Here is a 22,210-nt window from a genome sequence, read left to right as displayed (position 1 = left end):
AGTGGGAAACTGGGATTTAGTATGAAAATATTTGCTTTATGTAAACATTTTTATGAATGCGGCTAATACATAAAGTGAAGTCAAGCTGTTAAAACAATAAACTGGGGAAATGCCAAGTAAATTTTTTATATTCTAATGAATATCTATTAACTGTATATTATCATTAAACCATATGTAAATATACAGCTAGATTCACTTGGTTTTGAATGACACAAAATATGAGAAGTATGCAGTAAGTATAATTACTGTTTGCATCTCCAAACAAAGCACATTAATCTTTCTGCAATACCGCTGATGTAATGTCTCCATGTTACTTTTGGGAGTATTTGCAATGGGCAAGCATCCAAAGTTGATAGTTAATTCTGATCAGCAAAAGCACTGGAGGAGAGGTCTGGGTTAAACATTGTAACAAAGCAAACAGTTTCTGAAGCTTTTGGAAGATTCCAGTGCAAACATAACCATCCATTTGAATCCTTTATTCTATACATCACAAAAGTACTTTATCCAAAAAGCTGTGTAAAACCTCTTTTAAAAAGATAATCTGTTGTGTTTATATTTCTTTCTTTCTTTTTTTTTTTTTTTTTTTGCTGTTACACATTAGCTAACATAAGAAATTAGAAAAGGAGTAAAAAGACTAAGGAGGGAAATGAATGCAAATATAGATAAATTAGAAAAAAAAAGAATGATAGAAAATTTGTGAAAGTCAATAAAATATGCAAATATTCTGATAAGCTAATATGCAAAATAATAAACTAGTAATAGAGGAGAGTACTACATATACTTAGGAAATCAAGATTCTCATAAAGGGCTAAATGGTGCAACTCATAATATAAGCAATTTCAGGATCTAGATGATTTTTTTAGGAAAACAGAAATTACCAAAACTGACCTCAGAAGAAAAGAGATTTGGTTGCTTCCTAAGAAGTAACAGAATAAATAGTCAAACGGTTAGCTACCACTACCTTCCCTCTGTTAAAAAAGCAACTAACCCAGTTGGTTTCCCAGAGAAATTTTAGTGAAACTTTGTAAAAGAGGGAACAAATTATTTCTAGTAATCAAGGATAACCTTGATTTCTAATTCAATGATGCCATTTTACAAAACAAAACAAGAGTTAGATATTTAGATCAATATTATTAGACTACCAATGTGAAAATCTTAATTGAAATATTGGCAAATAGTATTTGGCAATACCTTGACAGAAGACTAACTGTAACCAACTGAGATTTAGTCCAGGCATGTTAAGTTGTTTCATTATTAGAAAAAAATCATTGCTGTTTCCATTGATGCTGAAAAGACATTTAGGAAATAATTCTTGACCATCAAAACTCAATGCATCAAAAAGAATTGAATAATTCATTAATATTTTAAAATGTCTGTGCCTCGGAACACACATGCACATGCACATGCACATGCACACGCACACCACTACCACCTTCCTTTCATTTTACCCGAGCCCATTAGCCAGCATTATGTGTAATGGCTATATACTAGTTGTGTTCTAATTAAATAAGAAACAAGTCCTGAGTGTTCTTTATTAATTACCATTTAATATTCGTTTTGAGGTAGAGATTAAACTGTAAGATAAGTTGTGGAAGGAAATAGGAAAACCAAGATTTTTTGCAAATTAGATATGGTATTTATCTGGAAAGCAGTGCATGAACTAAAAACCTGCCAGGGCCAGCAAGAGAATGCAATAAGGGAGATGAATACAAAGTTAATATTCAAGAATCCAGAGCCTTAATATTCACCAACAAGGGAACCCCCACCAGGATGACAAGGAGACACTTCTTCATCTTTAGCATGCATAAGAGCCACCTGGACTGTTAGGTAATATGTAAATTCCTGAACTCCACCCTAAGAGTCCACCCAGTTAGCCCTGACTCTGCAGTTAAAAAAAAAATTATTTATTTTAGAGAGAAAGACAGGGAGTGGTGGGAGGGAGAAGGAGAGGGAAAGGGAGACAGAGACAGAGGGTGTGAGTGAACACACTCATATCTACCGATTGACTCTAGGAATGCCTGCATTGGCTGAGCTTGGCCAGTGTGAAGCCAAGGAGCTGGGGACTCGTTGTGGGTGGCAGGGACTCAGTGATGTGAGACATCACCTGCTGCTTCCCAGGGTGCAAGTTTAGGAAGCTCGAGTCAGCATTTGGAGTCAGATATTCCAACCCAGACTCTGGTGTGGGACACAGACATCCTCACAGCATCTTAGTGGGTAGGCTAAACTCTTGCTGCTGCCCCGATTTTGCATTTTAATATGTGTTCCAGACCCCACTAGGAGAAGGATTCTGATGTTTGCTGTGTGGGACATGTATGTTGAGAAATGCTGTCCTGAGGAGCTTCCTCTCACATTCCTGTGACGTTACTCCTTTTACCACTAGTTTCCACAGTGCCCTCTGTGGTGGCAGTCTTGACTTTCTTCTGACTCAGACAGGCATGCTGCATGTTGTCCTGCCAGGGACCCTTCTTTTCAATTACAAAGTAAAAATATGTTGAGGCCTGTTCTGCTTGTCAGCCACCACGTGGGCAGCATGACTTGCTGTTTCTGCTACACATTGTTCAGCCACATCCATTGGAGGGCAGGAAAGGTATCCTCTCACACCTGTGCTTTGTGAAGACCCTTCAGGATGGGTGCCACTTACCTAACCTGTCAAGTTCTGCATGACTGCATTTCACAGGAGTTTATCACTTACTGCTCACCACAACTACAGTCATGTGATGATCATGTACCTCCTGGCTTGAATGAACACTGAGCCTTGACAAAACTGTAACTGGTTACACCTAGTTCCTCTGATTCTATACTTGTACCCAGGAAGCTACAGAAAAACACACAACTGTGTTGATTTGACGTGCCCTAAAATAATATGCCACAATGAACACAGGGGCTGGCATTATGGCGTAGTGGGTTGGACCACTGGCTGCAGTGCTGGCGTCCCATATTGGCACCAGTTCCAGTCCTGTCTGCTCTACTTCCAGTCCAGCTCCGTGCTAATGCACCTGGGAAAGTAGTGGAAGATGGTCCAAGTGCTTGGGCCCCTGCACTCGTGTGGGAGACCTGGAAGAAACTCCTGGCTCCTAGTTTCAAACCAGCCCAGCTCCGGCTGTTGTGGCCATTTGGAGAATGAACCTTGGAGAATGAACCAGCAGATGAAAGACCTCTCCTCCCTCTCTGTTTCACCTCCCCAAAACTCTGATTTAAATAAATAAAATAAATCTTAAAAGTAATGACCACAGTCCTCAAGTGAAATTGGAGCACTGCCTGCAAGCCTACTCTGTTCTGGACAATTCATGCTTCTGTTTTCAGAGGTGACTTCTCTGCACTATCCAGTGGCCTGCCAGCTGTTCACCTGTTGCTGCTTTTTGGACAAGCAGTAGCAAGATCCTTTTAAATCATATCAGATTGTGTCTGCTTAATACCCTTTAATGGCTCTCATCATATGTGGAATTAAGTTCTGATTTGCTATTGGCCATTCCTGGACCTGGTTTCCTAACCATTGATTCCTTGACTCACTGCTTTCCAGGTATAAGGAATACTTAGTGTTTCCTCAGGGCCTTTGCACGTGCTGTCCTATTTTCTCAGTTTTCTTGCCTGGAATTTTGTACTCCATTCAAATCTATATTCAAAAATCACCTCCTAAAGGAGCCTTTGTTACTCTATTTCTTTATTCTGCCTTGTTTTTCTACCTAGCCCAACGTACTTGTTGATATGTGTATATGTATTTAGATTGTTATTTCTTGAAGACAGTCCCTAGGAACTAAAAATGGCCCTAATGTAATTCATATGTCCCCTCCCACCTCCAATCAGACAAGAGCAGGAAGGAGCCCAGGTCAGGTGAGTAGTATCCTAGAGTGTAGAAGAGAGGGGGTGCCTCTTCCTGCTCCTCTCTATTCCCACCTCCTGTAGTTTAATAGGCTCCTTTCTGGGAATTTACCAAGACTATAAATGGAAATAGATGGGATCACCTAGGAAGACTGTCTTGCCTATGAGAAACAGGAGACAGAACCCTTGAGAATATCTACATTTTAAAAGATTTTCTTCTCTTTTTTTGGTGAGATAACAATTCTTGTAAATGAAATTAATGATTTTAGAGTGTATACTTTAGTGGCATTTAGTATTTTGAAAATGTTGTGCAAGTGTCACCACTCTCTAGTTCTAGAACATTTCCATTGCCACCAAAAGAAACCCCGTATCTACTAATGGTTACTCTTCATTCCCCCTCCTCCCAACTCCCTGCAACAATACTGTCTTTATGAGTTTGTCTATTCTGGCAATTTCATCTAAGTAAACCATGTAGCAAATATACCCTTTTTTGTCTAGCTCCCTTCACTTAACATAATGTAAATTCATTCATGTTGTGGGATGTAGCTGTACTTTCATCCTTTTGTCTGTATAGTAATCCCTTGTATGGACATACCACATTTTGTGTACCCATTCATAAGTTAATAGAACTTTGGGTTGTTTCCACTTTTTGGCTATTCTGAATAATGCTGCTATGAGTTTTTGTTTCAACACCTGTTTTTGTTTTCTTGGATATATATTTGGGAGTGGAATTGCTCTGTTGTTCTGTGTTCAGATATTTGAGGAATTGTCAAATCTTTTCCACAGTAGCTGCACTGTCTTAGATTCCCACAAGATATGCAGAGAGTTCCCATTTTTCCATATCATTGCCAATACTTGGTTTGATTTCTGGGTTTTGTTGGTTTTGTTTTTTTATGAGAATTATCCTTGTAAGTGTGAAGTGGTGTCTCACTGTAGTTTGGATTTTTTTTCACTAATGGGAACATCAGTGTGGGGAGCAGCTCGGACTAGACTAAGTTACTGGAATTAAGACTTATTCTATGCATCTGCTCTCCTCTGTGGGGAGCTGCTCGGACTAGACTAAGTTACTGGAATTAAGACTTATTCTATGCATCTGCTCTCCTCTGTGGGGAGCAGCTCGGACTAGACTAAGTTACTGGAATTAAGACTTATTCTATGCATCTGCTCTCCTACAATATGGCGCTGGGAGAGGAGAAAACAGCTTCTACCCAGCTGCCTCCAGTTCAACCAATTAACTGTAGGACTTGCTCCTGATTGGAGAGCAGCGTACTCGGCGTGTGGGCAGCCGAGTTGGGATTGGCGGAGGAGGACTATAAAGGAGGAGAGAGACGGCATGTACCGGGAACATCTATGGGGAACATCTAAAGGGAACCCGTGCAGCCCCCGAGAAAGCTGGCCGGCGGTGTGCCGCTCCCCTGCGGAAGTGGGGAATGCGGCCAGGGGGAACTGCCCTTCCACGGAGGTGGAAGGGATAGTAGCCAACCCGGGAAGAACCAGCAGCAAACCCGGGGAGGGCCGAGCAGACGAAAGAACAGCGCAGGGTCCTGTGTCGTTCCTCCACGAAGAGGGGGAGCGACATAATGGTGCCGTGACTCGGATATGAAGCCTAGGCAGGACTTAGTGTCGTTCCTCCATGAAGAGGGGGAGCGACATAATGGTGCCGTGACTCGGATAGGAAACCTGACTCGGATAGGAAACCTAGAACGGATAGCAAACTTAGGAGGGAAGAAACGGGAAGAAGCAGGAAAATACCAGAGAGAGAGACTAGCAAACAGCCTAGGGAAAAGCCGGACGAAAAGGGTGCCGGAAGAAGCTATTGAAAGCCTAGGCATAGACTCGGATACGGACTACGGGGGGAAGCTGGGAGAAATCTCTAAGTCGAAAGCGAAAGTGAAAGCTAGAACAAACAGACTCGGATGCGGACTGTGGGGAGAGGCCAGGAGAAATGAGGGAGGAATATCGTTGGAGGAAAGCTTGGGGAAACATACCGGGTAGAGAAAAATGTTAGGGAAATTGAAGCCGCGGGGGGCAGGCCGAGGCGGATACGAAAGCCACTTTGGGATTCTCAAGTTAGCCCGGGAATAGGGGGCGAAAAGTTGAAACCAGAAGCTGAGACGCAAGCCAGGTTGGGATCCGTCTGATTAGCCCGGGGAGCAAAGGACGGGAAGCCAAACCGTGGGGCGGAGACGTACGCTGGGTTGAATTCGCCAGGCTAGCCCGGGGAACTTGGATTGAATGCTAGTGGTGGAGACGCAAGCTACGCTGTGTTACTCGCGGAAGCCGCCGCGTGCAGAGAGAGCACGGGGCGTGAATAGATAGGGAACGCTGGCGTAGGCCGTGGTTCAGACGCGAAAGGGTTAAGCGTGGAGACCGCGGAGCGCGCGAAGCCAAGCCGCGCAAAGCCGGGAAGCTGCGCAGATGAGAGAGGCGCGGGCTGAAGCGGCTCAGCCGGAAAGCCGCGGAGAAATAGCCTCGGGGCGGAGCCTGCCGGCAGGGCGAGGCGCCGGGAAGCTGCGGGGATAAGAGAAACAGAAGTTTTAGAAGTAAAGTGAGAGAAATAGGAATGCTGGAAGATAGAAGTGGAATGGGAGAAATAGGAATGCCCGGAGATAGAGAAATAGAGAAATAAAAAGGCCTCCCTACAACACTGCAATGTGAGAGCTTGGATTCGGTCTGCCTAATCAAGTGAGGCGATGAGCACCTGCGGGCAGCTAGCAGTTTATGCGCGCAGGTCACCGAAGACAGGCACGAATTAACATCAGTAAAGCTTCCCCACAATGCAACAATTAGGAGGCTTGGATTCGGTCTGCCTGATTTAAGGCGGTAAGCGCCAGCAAGCAGCTCGACCAGAGTATGAGCTGCAGGTCACCGAAGATAGGCACGAACCAACACTAATAAGTCTCCCCCACAATAAGGCAATGAGAAGGCTTGGATTCGGTTTGCCTGATAGGTCTTGTAAGTCCCCTGCAGGCAGAGCAGAGCATGCGCTGCAGGGCACCGAACACAGGCACGCATCAGCGCCTAAAAACCTCCTCACAACATGGCGAAGAGAGGACCCGGATTCGGTTTTCCTGATTGATAGGACTTGTAAGAGCCTGTGGCAACTCTAGCAAGTAGAGCAGAGTGTGTGCCGCGGGACACCGAAGACAGGCGCGTATCAACGCCAAAAAATAAAAAGAAAGGGGGATCTGTGGGGAGCAGCTCGGACTAGACTAAGTTACTGGAATTAAGACTTATTCTATGCATCTGCTCTCCTCTGTGGGGAGCAGCTCGGACTAGACTAAGTTACTGGAATTAAGACTTATTCTATGCATCTGCTCTCCTCTGTGGGGAGCAGCTCGGACTAGACTAAGTTACTGGAATTAAGACTTATTCTATGCATCTGCTCTCCTACAATATGGCGCTGGGAGAGGAGAAAACAGCTTCTACCCAGCTGCCTCCAGTTCAACCAATTAACTGTAGGACTTGCTCCTGATTGGAGAGCAGCGTACTCGGCGTGTGGGCAGCCGAGTTGGGATTGGCGGAGGAGGACTATAAAGGAGGAGAGAGACGGCATGTACCGGGAACATCTATGGGGAACATCTAAAGGGAACCCGTGCAGCCCCCGAGAAAGCTGGCCGGCGGTGTGCCGCTCCCCTGCGGAAGTGGGGAATGCGGCCAGGGGGAACTGCCCTTCCACGGAGGTGGAAGGGATAGTAGCCAACCCGGGAAGAACCAGCAGCAAACCCGGGGAGGGCCGAGCAGACGAAAGAACAGCGCAGGGTCCTGTGTTGCTCCTCCACGAAGAGGGGGAGCGACAATCAGCATTTAAGCCTTCAGTGGCTTAGGAGAGAAAACAAAGAATGAGGAGAAAGGTAGTGGTACTTTACAGTTTGCAGTCAACTCCTGGGTTTGCAGTGTCCCCTGAATTGCCTTTGATGACAGATGTCCTGCAAATGACCCTAGGCCTTCAGAGGTCTTGAGAATTTGCCAGACCTCTTTTGTCATTAGACTTAAGATGCCTGGGTACTCCAAGTCTGGCATGACTCCTCCAAGGTTTGCTGTTAATGCTTATGCAGGTTTTTGTGCTCGGTTCTCCAGTTGATTCAGATGCATCGTGGAGGAGAGGTTAAGAGTGTGGACTCTGGAGTGAGACTGCTTGACTTCAAATGCTAGCTCGGGTCGGCTGGCCTTGGGAAAGTTAGTTACTGTCTCTATTCTTCAATTCTGTAAAATGAAGTTGGAGTTGTTGTGGGAATCGAATGAGATTAGTATCTAAGTGCTTAGAATACTGACTGGCACATAGTAAGTGCTTTGTATGTTTTGGCCACAATTATGATAATGGGGATGGGGATGATGATTTATCTAGAAATCCATTTAGGGAAGGGGCGAGGATTGGTTTGTGTTGGATCCAAGGCTTGAGGGTGGTTATTGTGTGTTTACAATAATGAGGCTCTTTGATAACATGCTCTGCTTTCCATAGCCCTGACTGTGGTACTAGTGTCAGTGACGGAACAAGTTGTTTATTCTTCTTGGCGCAGATTCTGAATTCCATAAGTCATTCCACTAATTTATCAAATTTAGTTTTGAATACAAATTTACCTTTGTTTGGACAGGGACTATACTTGCTTCAATTAAATATTTTCTACTGATTTTGCTCCAGTGTGACCATATTAGTTTTACATGACTTGAAATTAGGAAATATTTATAATCTGTTACTCCAAAGAACCTTATTCTAGCTTATAATGCATATTTTTCTGTATTTTTCCTAGACACTTAAGGCATAATTGCATTAATTCTACAAATAGAACAGAATATCTTTACACCTCTTATAAAAGTTATTTTTGGCTGATCTGTGAATCTTTTCTAATAGTTTTAATTTTTTAAATTCCTTAAGAATTAGCACTCAGATTCCTTGAAAGGTACATTTTCAAAATTTATAGAAGTGAATAGAAAAAGAACCATCTCCTATCTAGACATTTTGTATATATATACAACTTTGAAAATGAGCCAATGAGTATTTTATAGCTTTATGATAAAACTTGTTATTTTTCTGTAGCAAGAAAAAGAATTTGGCTTAGTAGTGCCAAAAAGTGTACACAGAGTCAAAATAATCGACATGTCGTTTGAATTCTGTTTTGGCCTTTAGAATTCTTTAAACATAGATTCTGCAAATATTTTGCAGATAAAGTAAACTGAGATAGAAAGGTTAAGTGACAATTCTGTTTTCAGTCAGTGTTAGAATTAAACACAGAAATCCAAAGCCTCTCTTTATTAGATGAGAAGATAGCATTTTCGTGTATCTTGGGACATAAACCTGTAGAGGAGATAGGAATGTTTAAACTATGTTGAGATTTATGAATAATGCTTTCAAATCAAATGAGGTAATTATTTTTCAATTTTTAAGAGTTCTAATGTTATTTGGAATATGTCTTTCTCACCTTGTAAAAGTAGTACTTAGGAGAGTGGAGATGTTGGAATAAAGCAGTCACAGAATAGGAGGGAGGACAAATGGGTCTCAGTTGTTTAGAAAGATAATACAAAGTGAGCCCATCAAGAGGGCATTAAATGGAGCAACGTTAGGGAGGATAGCAAGGATATGTGGTGTAGAAAGTTATTATAACTGACAGTCTAATATAAATGAATGTAAAGTCTCCCCTTCACGCAAAAAACAAGACTCTGTAGGAATGTCAAATGTTAATTCAGAGGAACCAGATATACATCCTTTCTTTATTGCTGTATTGATTTGTAGTATCTCAAAGATAGGCCAAACTAAAAGATCTCTGAGATATGAAGAAAAGCAGCTTTTTATTTGCAATTTTGTTTATTTCTTTGCAAGCCCTCCAGTGGGTAGAGGGCAAGGCGGCATGGAGAAAAGCCTTGCAAACAGCTTTTGTAAAATTTAGACAGGCAGCATGGCACATGACGTCCATTGTTCCAACTTCTCACTCTGTGCCGTACAGACTAGCTGTGAAAACATGGGCTTTCGTTGTGGACTTCTGTTTGTTTCAGTGCCCATTCAGTAAAACATCTCTCAAGCCTTGTAGCAGACCTTTATTGAGAACCCTTGCCTTGTCTATGGCCATACCACCCTGAACGCACCCGATCACGTCTGATCTCAGAAGCTAAGCAGGGTCAGGCCTGGTTAGTACTTGGATGGGAGAACCCTTGCCTTAGAGTCTCTGACCTGCTGGAAAGGTAGCCAGTTTATCAACGAAAATGAGCACAAGTAGAGAAGGATGAAGAACATTTTTAGGACACCCCTTAAGAGTTTCCTAAACTCTGAAGTTAGGTAGACTTGTATTTGACTCCCTGCCACTCTGTTGGCCAATTTGTTACCTCTAAGAACGTCACACCAGGGTGCTGTGAGTATTTAATGAGAGATAAAGTAGAATCCTATACATAGTGCTCTGTGGAATGTATGTGGTTCCTTTCTTGAATGGAGTTTGAATCAATTGCCAAGTGACATGGGCCCATTGTGGAATGTGGTGATGTCCCCAAGTGGTGGCTGCCAGACCTTCAGTATGCGTGGAGTCACCAGGGCAGTCTATTTATTTATTTAAAAATTTATTTATTTATTTGAAAGAGTTAGAGAGAGAGAGAGAGAGGTCTTCCACCCACTGATTCACTCCCCAATTGGCTGCAATGGCCGGAGCTGTGCCAATCTAAAGCCAGGAGCCAGGAGCTTCTTCCAGGTCTCCAATGTGGGTACAGGGGCCCAAGGACTTGGGCCATCTTCTATTGCTTTCCCAGCAGAGAGCTGGATTGGAAGTGGAGCAGCCGGGACTCAAATTGGCAGCCATATGGAATGCTGGCATTGCAGGCAGTGGCTTTACCCACTACGCCACAGTGCTGGCCCCACCAAGGCAATTTAAAGTTCTCATCCCAGATACTCTGATTCAACAGATCAGGGTTGGAGAGCAAGGATCTGCATTTTCAACAGGCAAAAAGATGATTCTTTTAAATGTAGGATTATCCTTTGGAGACTGTGGGAAGGAGAAGCTATTTTACTCTCAGACTTTCGTATCCTGGATGGGTGAGTTTTCATGGCTCATGTTTGATGCTATTCACCATCGAGGTCTAAGCATTGGCCATAACATTCTACTTGAGAAAAATCACTTGAGAATAACTATGCTCGATTAGGAAAATAGACACTAATCTGTAGAGATGTATTCTCATTTATTTTGAGTACCTCACCAAAAGAGAGCTTAATATTTGACATAAATAAAAATAAAAAGAAGGAACTCCGTTAAATAAATCATGTCTCCCTTTAAAGTTAATCAGCTTTTTTTTTTTTTTTTTTAATTTGAAAGGGTTAGAGAGAGAGAGAAATAAAGAAATAAATATCAGTCTTCCATCTATCTGCTGGTTTACTTCCCAGATGGCTGCAAATGGCCTGGGCTAGCCAACAGCTTTGTGCAGGTTTCTCACATGGGTGGCAGGGGTCCAAACACTTGAGGTATCATCTGCTGCTTTTCCCAGATCATTATCAGTGGAGAGCTGAGACACCTACTGATGCCCATATGTGATGCCTGCATCGCAGGTGGTGGCTTAACTCACTATGCCACGGCGCCGGCCCCTTGTATGTTTCTTTTCCAAGGGAAATAAATATTTAGAGACCAGGACCTAACACACAAAAAACATCGTGCATCATCTTTCTTATAATCCAATCTGGATGCCATTAATGAGAGTGCTCTGGTTAATCTTAATTGTCATGATGCTATGAGAAGATATGATATATAAGGTTCAGTGCACGTGGGGTATATTATTAAGATAATTGTTAAGCAAGAGGATGAAGTGAAACAGGAATGAAACAAGTCAGGCATCTGTCTCAGTATTTCCTGTTGTTAATGCTTGAATATTTTACTTTTTAGGTTAAAAATAAAACATACTAACTTTCCCCTCTGATATTTAAACACCGTAGTTTATATGTATATCTATACTCACACGTATGCACATGCATATGTGTAGAGCCATATTTGATGACCAAAAAGGAAGAGGCCCCAAGGGCTCTTTAGTGTGCAATTAATATTTTGGTCAGAAAATCAGCAGATTGTTTCAGTATGGTTGTGTATTATGACATCATATTCCAGTAAAGTTATAATGAACAGAAATTTTGTTTGTCTCTGTGGCAAACCGAAATGAGTTTTGTAATTGTCAGCAGGCCTTAGTGATTATAGTGGCGCCCACTCCCTCTACTGTAGTTAAAGGTCTGTTAGCATTCCAGTTGAGGACTTCTATTTTCAGAAGTTTATAATTAATTGTAAACATTTGCTCTACAGTGAAAGCTTGCCATGTAAGATCTCAGATCAGGAGTAAATTTCTAGTTTCAAGTTGTCTGTTTTAAAGTTTTATAGTAGAACCAATTAAAAATATGCATAAAGTTCTGTGGAGTTGGGAAACTGAATTGTGTGGGACACAAAGTGAAGATAAGCGGCATTGTTCAGATTATTCTTGATATTTCTGCATTAAAGGGATTTAAAATAAATAGGTAATAGGAAATTGTGTGCTTTAGTACAAAGAACAAAATGATTGTTCAGTGCTTTTAAAATGTCTTTGAGTGTTAAAAATAGTCTTTCAGTGAAAGTGATTTTTTCTTTCAACATTTTTACATTTGCCAATTAAAAATGAGAATGTATGACATATAATAAAAATGCTTTTTCTTAAGACAAATTAGTAGGAAACTATAGGCCAAGAAAATTGATTTTAATTTAAAACACCAACTTTTTCTTTTTTCTTACTCTGGGTTTCTCCATTCGGTTTGATACCATTGATTATCCCTTTCCTTAACATTGTGTTGTAATTTCTGTTCTGACTCTGACTCTCTTTGATCTGCTTTGTGGCGTCTATTGTTTCCCCTGCACTTTGATCAGAGGCATCAATCAGAGCTCAGCCTTAGGCTCTGTTTTTGGTTCCTTTACACTTACCCTTTCCAGGTGCTTATCCTCTCATATGGTTTCCATTATTGCCTCTGGAATCTGCATCTTCAGGACTGATCTACATCTCTGGTCCTTCACCTTCAGTAAACCTTCATTGATTAGTCCCATCTGCCCAGTGAATTCTTACACTATGGGTGCTGTCCAATTTATCTTGGGTTGAATATAGAGCACCACTAGTTGAATGTCCAGTAATGATCTAAAATACACTAGGACCTCAGTTGGCTTTTTTTTTTTTTTTTTTTTTTTTTGCCTGGAAACAAACATTTTCCAGCACTGGAGTGATTTTTAACTTAATTTTTCAGCACTGCAATTTTAATTCCACCATCCTATCAAACTCATTCCTATTCATTTTGCTGAGTTACTCAATCCGGTGGTCTTGTTTCTCAGTCATCATTTTGCTTAAGAGTAGCATTAGCTACCAACAATCTATCCTTCCTTCTTGATACGCTTTTTCCCCATTTGGCCTTCAGAACGTGTGTCAGGCTTATTTGGTTTTCTTCCTCTCACTCCTTCTTCCATAGTTCTCATTGTCTTAAGGCTTTAAGTACCACATATATTTTTTTTGATTTTTTTAACTTTTATTTAATGAATATAGATTTCCAAAGTACAGCTCATGGATTACATTGGCTCCCCCCCCATGACTTCCCTCCCACCCGCAACCCTCCCCTTTCCCGCTCGCTCTCCCCTTCCATTCATATCAAGATTCATTTTCAATTTTCTATTTATACAGAAGATCAGTTTAGTATACATTAAGTAAAGATTTCAAAAGTTTGCACTCACATAGAAACACAAAGTGAAAAATACTGTTTGAGTACTCGTTATAGCATTAAATCTCAATGTACAGCACACTAAGGACAGAGATCCTACATGAGGAGTAAGTGCACAGTGACTCCTGTTGTTGACTTTTACAAATTGACACTCCTGTTTATGGCATCAGTAATCTCCCTATGCTCCAGTCATGAGTTTCCAAGGCTATGGAAGCCTTTTGAGTTCACCGACTCTTATCTTATTTAGACAAGGTCATAGTCAAAGTGGAAGTTCTCTCCTCCCTTCAGAGAAAGTACCTCCTTCTTTGAAGACCTGTTCTTTCCACTGGGATCTCACTCGTGGAGATCTTTCATTTAGGTTTGTTGTTGTTGTTGGTTTTTTTTTTTTTTTTTTGCCAGCCAGAGTGTCTTGGCTTTCCATGCATGAAATACTCTCATGGGCTTTTAAACTGGATCTGCATGCCTTAAGGGCTGATTCTGAGGCCAGAGTGCTGTTTAGGACATCTGCCATTCTATGAGTCTGCTGTGTATCTTGCTTCCCATGTTGGATCTCTCTCCCCTTTATTTATTCTATCTGTTAGTATTAGCAGGCACTAGACTTGTTTATGTGATCCCTTTGACTCTTAGTCCTTTCATTATGATCAGTTGTGTACAGAAATTGATCACTTGGACTAGTGAGATGGCATTGGTACATGCCACCTTGATGGGATTGAATTGGAATCCCCTGGTAAATACCACATATATTGATGTTTCCCAAAGTTTGTCTCTACCTTAGTTTTTCCTGAAGTCTGGACTCATAAAGACATCTTCATTTGGGCATCTAATAGATGCAATAATTTAACATCTCCAAAGCAGAGCTGCTGGTATCTATCACTAGCAAAGCCATTTTTCCCCCAATTTTCAGTGTCTCCATCTTGCAGGATAAACCCTGGGATCATCTGTGACTGCTCTTTAATATTCCATACTCAGTCACTAGATAAACCCATCATCTCTACTTTCAAAATTCATCTAGAATCCAATAACATCACTTTGTCACTGCTGCTAGTTTAGACCACCATCACCTTTTCCCTGGATTGGTACAGTAGCCTCCTAGCTTCCACCATCATTCCCTGACTTCATAGTCAGATGCTCCTTACCAGTGTAAATAAGGTTGTGTCTCTTCTATGTGGCATGTGGCCACTTCTCATCTCCTAGTTTTCTTTTCCTCATTCCCTCGACTCTATAGCTGGACAGGCCTCATCTTAGCGACGTGAACATTATGGCACTCTCCTGCATTAGGGCATTTGACTTGGTGTTCCCTCTGTCATAAGATGTATTGTCCTAGATACTTTCATGGCTTTCTGCCTCATTTACTTTAGGTCCTTACACACCTGTCATCTTCTCAAGTAAGCCTTTCTTGGCCACCCTATCTAAAACCCACCTCCCTGACACTTCAGAACCCTTTCCTCTTTATTTTTTCTTACATGGATCTCTTAACATGCCAGATAGTCTGCATACTTACCATATTGTCTGTCTTCCCCCTAAATGTGTGTTTTATTCGTTGTCGTAGTACCTTGTTATATAAAAGGCATCCCATTATAATTGTTGAATTAACAGATTTTTATTGCATGTCCTCTTAATTTTTTCTCCTTGATTTCTTCCCTCTTATTACAGCGTCTCCTCCCACCCAATTATTACCACTTTCTAGCCACACCTTGTTACCTCATTCTTATTAAACACCAACCTACCAAAATTTTCAATTTCTATTTAAATATATTTTGTTATGATAATAGGAATTTAGAATGGGCTTAAACTCCTGTTATCTCTTATGTTGGTTCTGATTTCCTTACTGCTTTGCATGGTACTCAGTTCATCTCATTGCTCCCATGTTTCTGATTATAAGTATCTTCTAAAAGCATAGTAATCTGCATGTTGTCACGTAAACAGGCCTCCTGTCTCTAGGCAGGAGTGGCTTCCCTGTCCTCAACAATATACCATTTGTCTCACTTCTGCCAAAATCTGAAAACTTACCAAGAAGTCATCTGCAATATCAATAATGTTTACTGGATCAATTGTTTAAAATTTTATTTAAGTTATCCAAGTTTCATGTATTTTATTATATACAGATTTAGGAATATAGTGATACTTCCCATCCTACCCTTTGTCCTACCCACGGTCCAACCTTTCTTCCTCCTCCCTCTCCCATTCCCACTCTTAATTTTTACAAAAGATTACTTTCAGTTTACTTAATGATTATAAAGTTAACCCTACACTAAGTAAAAGTGTTCAACAAATAGTATGAAGAAAAAAACAACAACACTGTTCTTCAACAGAAGAGACGGGGGCTGTAAACAATTATTGCATCTCAAAATGTCCATTTCACTCCAATACATTACATTTTAGGTACTCTGTTGTTACCTTGGATCAGGGAAAACATATGCTATCTGTTTTTTTCTTTTGGGACTGGCTTATTATACTAAGTATAATGGTTTCCTGTTGCATCCATTTGGCAAATGAATGGATTTCATTTTCTTTTCTTTTTTTTCTTTCTTTCTTTCTTTTTTTTTTTTAACAGCTGAATAGTACTTCGTCCTGTATAAATGCCATAATTTCTTTTTCCAGTCAACAGTTGGTGGACATCTGGGTTGATTCTATATCTGACCTATTGTGAATTGTGCTGTAATGAACATGGGAGTACAGATAACACTTTCATATGCTGATTTCTTTTGGTTTGGGTAAATTTCCAGGAGTGGGATGACTGATTTATATGGCAGGCCTATATTCAGATTTCTGAGGTTTCTCCATACTCTCTTCTTCTTCTTCTTTTTTTTTTTTTTTTTGACAGGCAGAGTGGATAGTGAGAGAGAGAGAGAGACAGAAAGGTCTTCCTTTTGCCATTGGTTCACCCTCCAATGGCCGCCACGTCTGGCGTGCTGCAGCCAGCGTACCACGCTGATGTGAAGTCAGGAGCCAGGTACTTATCCTGGTCTCCCATGGGGTGCAGGGCCCAAGCACTTGGGCCATCCTCCACTGCCTTCCCGGGCCACAGCAGAGAGCTGGCCTGGAAGAGGGGCAACCGGGACAGAATCTTGCGCCCCGACTGGGAATAGAACCCGGTGTGCCGGTGCTGCTAGGTGGAGGATTAGCCTATTGAGCCGCGGCGCCATCCCCATACTCTCTTCCACAGTGGCTGTACCAATCTACGTTCCCACCAACAGTGGATTAGGGTACCCTTTTCCCTACATCCTCACCAACATGTGTTGTTTTTTGATTTCTGTATGAAAGCCATTCTAACTGGAGTGAGGTGAAACCTCATTGTGGTTTTGTTTTGCATTTCCCTGATGGCTAGTGATCCTGAGGATTTTGTCAAGTATCTGTTGGCCATTTGAATTCCCTTTCTTGAAAAATGCCTGTGCAGGTCCTTTGCTCATTTCTTAACTGGATTGTTTGTTTTGTTGTTGAATTTCTGGAGCTTTTATAGCTCTGGATGTTAACCCTTTATCAGTTGTGTAGTTTGCAAATACTTTTTCCCATTCTGTCCGTTGCATCTTTACTTTGCTAAGTGTTTCTTTTGCAGCACAGAAGCTCCTCAGCTTGATGTAATCCCATTTGTCTATTTTGGCTTTGATTGCCTGTGCTTCTGGGGTCTTTTGCAAGAAATCTTTGCCTATGCCAATGTCTTGCAGAGTTTTTCTAATGTTCTCTAGTAATTTGATGGTACTGGATCAATTTTTGTTTAATTTTGTCTTCTATATCTACTTTTCATAGATTGATATATACTATTGTCTATAAATTTATGGACTCACATTTTATCTTTTACAAATATGTTGATGAAATTAAAACTGTATTAGGGTTAATAAGGGTATGGAACATTATATAGTTGGTGTCATTTAAAATGAAACAAATATTGTAGTTTTATTGAACTTTTGTTCTCATTTTTTTTTTTCTTATTTGTTTTTGTTTCTTGTTTTAGGTATCATTGCCCAATGCCTAAGATTTTCTATGTTCAGCTGACTGTAGGAAATAATGAATTTTTTGGTGAAGGAAAGACTCGACAAGCTGCTAGACACAATGCTGCAATGAAAGCCCTCCAAGCACTGCAGAACGAACCTATTCCAGAAAAATCACCTCAGGTGTGGTACTGCTGCATGAGGCAGTCTCTGTTACATACTTCCCCAGTAAGATTATTGGGAAGACAGATAAATGCACTTAATAAATAAAAGAGGTAATCTGTTCTGCTAGGGAAGAATACTAGAGTGATGATCTGCCGAGAATTTCTTCTCAGACTTCCTGTCTCCCATACTAGGTTCACGTGTTACTGCCAGGATGACTTTATGTTTGAGAACTTTGGTTCACCTCTGGAGTTCACTTCCCAGAAACTCATTTGGGATATGTATAAGAATCAGAAATAACATTCGTTTGTGTTGCATTAAAATGTTTTTTTTGAAAGGCTGAGACCTAGAGAGTGGGAGAGAGAGACAGACAAACAAACAAACAGAGATCTTCTATCCTCTGGTTCATTCTCCAAATGCCTACAACAGACAGGACTCAGCCAGGCTGAAGCTAGCAGCCAGAAACTCAATTTGAGTCTCCTAGGTGGGTGGCAGGGGCCCAACCATCATCTCCTGCCCCCAGGGTATACATTCCAGGATGCTAGAATTGGGAGCAGAGCCAGAACTTGAAACAGGTCACCACATCAAATGTGTTTGCCCCTGTGGGTTGCATTTAATACCACCTTTTTTGAGCATAGATAACATTCTGTTAATCTATAATTAAGGGATTTAAAGAGATGAATCCACTTTGTTTTACACAGGAGGATATTGCAGATCCTCTTGAGTAATCTTACCCATTCTCATGGCTTCAGCTGCTTTCTACATAGCCTTCAAAATAGCATCTCCAGTTCAGGCAGGTCTGATGGTATAGTCACCTTCTTATGCACTTAGTTATTTCAAACTCTACAATTCAACGTTTGTAATTCTCCTTTCTCCAAACCCATTGGTCTTCCTGCTTTGAGATTTATTTTAATGGAAAACTTTGGTGGTTTTTTTCTGCTTTATATATTTTCATTTTAACTCTTTGTATGTTTCCCCACTATATAATAAGCTTCTTGACAGCAGGAATACTGTCCCTTTATCTCTAATACTTAGACTATGTTTAGTATATGTGAGGTCCTCTAGAGATATGTGTTACAAAATGAATAAATGAGTTAATACCAGTGTGGACACAGAGCTCCAACATCCTGGTTTGGGTCCTGTGCTCTTTCTAGAACTTAATTTTCATCAATCAGGATATAATATGAGTGGGGAAATTGTGTGTGGGCAGGAGGGTGGGGATCTCTAAAATAGAACAGGGTCTACGGATGTAAGATAAACTCAGAGTAGTATGTGACTGAATAAAAGATTCCCAAAAGAGCATTAAATGCTTCTCCTTCAAGGAAAAAAAACTAAAAACCAAGTAACAGACTTTTTGTCAGCAAAGCTCTAGATGTACTGTGGTTCCACAGGAATGCATTAGATACAGTCTATGCTTTGCTGTTTCTTACTGTATTTTAGATAGACCGTCTTGATTATGGATGTGAAGTAATAATCTTGATTATGTGAGGTTTGTTGGAGAATCAAGATTCAGTGTTACCCTATTTTTTTTTATGATGTAGAATGGCGAATCTGGAAAAGAAGTGGATGATGACAAAGACGCAAATAAATCTGAGATCAGCTTAGTGTTTGAAATTGCTCTGAAGCGAAATATGCCCGTCAGTTTTGAGGTACGTGCTCACTAGAGACCTTCCAGTTTTACTCCCTGCTCTGGTTATTTTCAGTAAGCCAGCAACATTAACGAGTACGCTAGAGCTCTGCAAGAGTTCATGTGCTTCTTTATATACAATCCCACTGTCGTGAAATTGTACAGGTGCTAGGGAAAGTAGAAGTGATGGTAACATCATGGATTTCTGCTGATCTCTTTTGTCTTTTCTGTATTAAGATATTTGTATACATGATATTTCAGTTTTTATCCTGAAAGTTATTTTCTGGTATAAGATAATTTGTAGTACCCTGTAGGGTTTGATGTTTAAAAGGGGATCAAATTAAAAATATTCAGATTAATATTTAGTAACATACATGTTAATATCCAATTTCTTTTAGTTGGCTGAAGGCTAAAATATACTTAACTTTAATCTTAACTAATGAGTCACTGAGAGATAATGAAGCACCTCCCTATAACTGGAAAAATATGAGACATATGTTTATAAAATTGTATGAAACTTTATAGGCAACTTTTAAATTAACTAATTAAGTAAAGATTTACTTGAGAGAGAGAGGTACGTTATCCATTGATTTACTCCCCAAATGGCCTCAGTGACTAGGCTGAAGCCAGGGTCTAGGAGCTTTTTCCAGGTCTTTGACGTTAGTGCAAGGGCCCAGGTCCTTGGGCTATCTTCTGCTGCTTTTCTAGGCTCATTAGCAGGGGGCTGGATCAGAAGTGGAGCAGTCAACACTTGAATTGGCGCCATATGGAGTCCTGGCATCACAGATGGTGGCTTTGCCCACTATTTCACAACTCTGACCCTGAATGTCTCCCTTGTTAAGAAGTCACTAATTTCATGACTCTTATCTAGAAAGTAGACAGAAACCAGCTAAGTTTTTATCCTTCAGGAAGCTTCTTCTTCAAATTGTGTGACACTTACCTACTAGAAAGTTCCCACATCTGACTCATTGGCAGGATCTTCTGACCTGGAATGAGAGACTGCATGCTTTCCTTCTTGGATAGGGGTCTGACAAGTTACTAAATTCTAACCCGTCACAGACTGAAAGGAGCAAAATGAGGAAGGCAGTAAGAGTTGTTCTTTAAAGCCTATTGGTCCCAGAAAGAAATGATGGGGAAAAGGTAGAAAACCTATTAAAAGATGCTGTATAAACCCAAAAATTGTGGAAAATGGCTACAATGAATAGGTACAGACAGTATGGCAAGTTATAGAAGTCCTAGGGGACTTTAATGGGCCTTAGTACAGAATATTTAATATACACGATATGATCTAATGTACACAGTAAAAAAAGGTTAAGGATAGAGCATTCTCTATTGTTGGTAAAATATAGATGTTTTTCTAATTAAGGAGGATGTCCATCATAGTAGTTAAAATAAACAGCTTTGGTGTTTAAAGCAGGAAACCTAAATCACTCAGGAAGAATGCTTATGATGAATTCTTTATTCTTAATAATGTTATCAAGAAACTGTGCTGTTTCATTTCTTTTCCTGATTAGTACTCAACATTAGAAGACAGGATTTCAATATACTGTTAAGGTGAAATAACTCTGTTTTACAGATCAGACTTCTAAAGGAGGCTAAAGTCTTTGTAGTCAGGTTTTGGAAGGCATCTTTTCTCCAAACGCTGGCGTAGTTTAAAAGAATGCAGTAAGCAGTGTTTAAGAGCATTCAAAGCTAATGGATTCATAATTCAGTACTCCAGAAAGCTAGTTATTTTTATGTTGTCTCAGCCTCCTTTTTAAGACTGTGTCACAAGTGTAAAGATCTCTTTCAGTAAAACAGCCTCTGAGGTCTGTATCAAAATTTATTTTTATCTGTCAGCTGCCTTTATGAGACTTTCATAGACAGTTTTATGAGTTGTAACTACAGAGTCCTTGTCCCCGAGTAAGTTTTACTGTTACATAGGAGAAAATTGTATATGTACACAATGATATATAAATTGTCATTCAAGATGGCTTATGTAGTATGGTAGCTAATACCGTATTTTTATTCTTAATTTTATATTCTATAAAACATAAGGAAACCATAACTAGAATTGTCTATTTTAAAATCATAAAAGCAATTTTGATTATGAATTGAATGTGTTTGGTTAGATTTCTTTTAACTTCAATTCATTAAGCATCAGAAGTGTCAGAAATGAGTCGTCCAGATAGAGTACCTTCATACTAGCTTTTTAAAAGAGATATTGTAATTTTGGCATAATTCTTAATATCATTTTATGTGGATGTGAGTATCAAAAATAGAGTATGAGAACACATCTTAGTGCTTATGTGTTATTTAATATTTCACTTGCATTTAATAGGTTATTAAAGAAAGTGGGCCACCACATATGAAAAGCTTTGTTACACGAGTGTCGGTGGGAGAGTTCTCTGCAGAAGGAGAGGGAAATAGCAAAAAACTCTCCAAGAAGCGTGCTGCAACCACTGTCCTACAGGAGCTTAAAAAACTTCCACCTCTTCCTGTAGTGGAAAAGCCAAAATTATTTTTTAAAAAACGCCCTAAAACAATAGTGAAGGTAAGTACTTGTAAAAGTTGGTGAGTTTACCATGAAGTACTATCATGCACCTCATAATGACATTTTTGTCAGTGACTGACCACATATATGATGGTGGTCCTATAAGATTATAATGGAGCAGAAAAATGCCCATTGGCTCATATTTTTATTGTACTTTTTGTGTGTATTTTTACTTCTATCTTTTTTTTTTTTTTTTTTTTTTTTGACAGGCAGAGTGGACAGTGAGAGAGAGAGAGACAGAGAGAAAGGTCTTCCTTTGCCGTTGGTTCACCCTCCAGTGGCCACTGCGGCCGGCACACCGCGCTGATCCGATGGCAGGAGCCAGGTACTTATCCTGGTCTCCCATGGGGTGCAGGGCCCAAGCACTTGGGCCATCCTCCACTGCACTCCCGGGCCACAGCAGAGAGCTGGCCTGGAAGAGGGGCAACCGGGACAGAATCCGGCGCCCCAACCAG

At 40.5% G+C, this 22,210-nt stretch overlaps 1 protein-coding gene across 50 annotated transcripts in view; it reads left to right on the top strand.

Moving 5' to 3' along the window:
- STAU2 (staufen double-stranded RNA binding protein 2) overlaps positions 1 to 22,210 on the top strand; it is a 368,761-nt gene that overhangs the window by 129,832 nt on the left and 216,719 nt on the right. For all 50 annotated transcript variants that reach the window (XR_016235741.1, XM_070075214.2, XM_070075206.2 and 47 more), the window contains 3 exons: positions 17,457 to 17,616; positions 19,137 to 19,244; positions 21,543 to 21,755. Coding sequence is in view for 49 of the 50 variants with exons in the window: in XM_070075214.2 (XP_069931315.1) it covers positions 17,457 to 17,616; positions 19,137 to 19,244; positions 21,543 to 21,755 (481 nt within the window). In the remaining variant the exon portion in view is untranslated. The remainder of the gene's footprint in view (positions 1 to 17,456; positions 17,617 to 19,136; positions 19,245 to 21,542; positions 21,756 to 22,210) is intronic.

The sequence above is a fragment of the Oryctolagus cuniculus genome, chromosome 6 (assembly GCF_051225735.1).
Source record: "Oryctolagus cuniculus isolate XC-2025 breed Fujian yellow rabbit chromosome 6, ASM5122573v1, whole genome shotgun sequence".
NCBI classification, from domain to species: domain Eukaryota; kingdom Metazoa; phylum Chordata; class Mammalia; order Lagomorpha; family Leporidae; genus Oryctolagus; species Oryctolagus cuniculus.
This window is presented reverse-complemented; position numbering and strand designations above follow the sequence as displayed.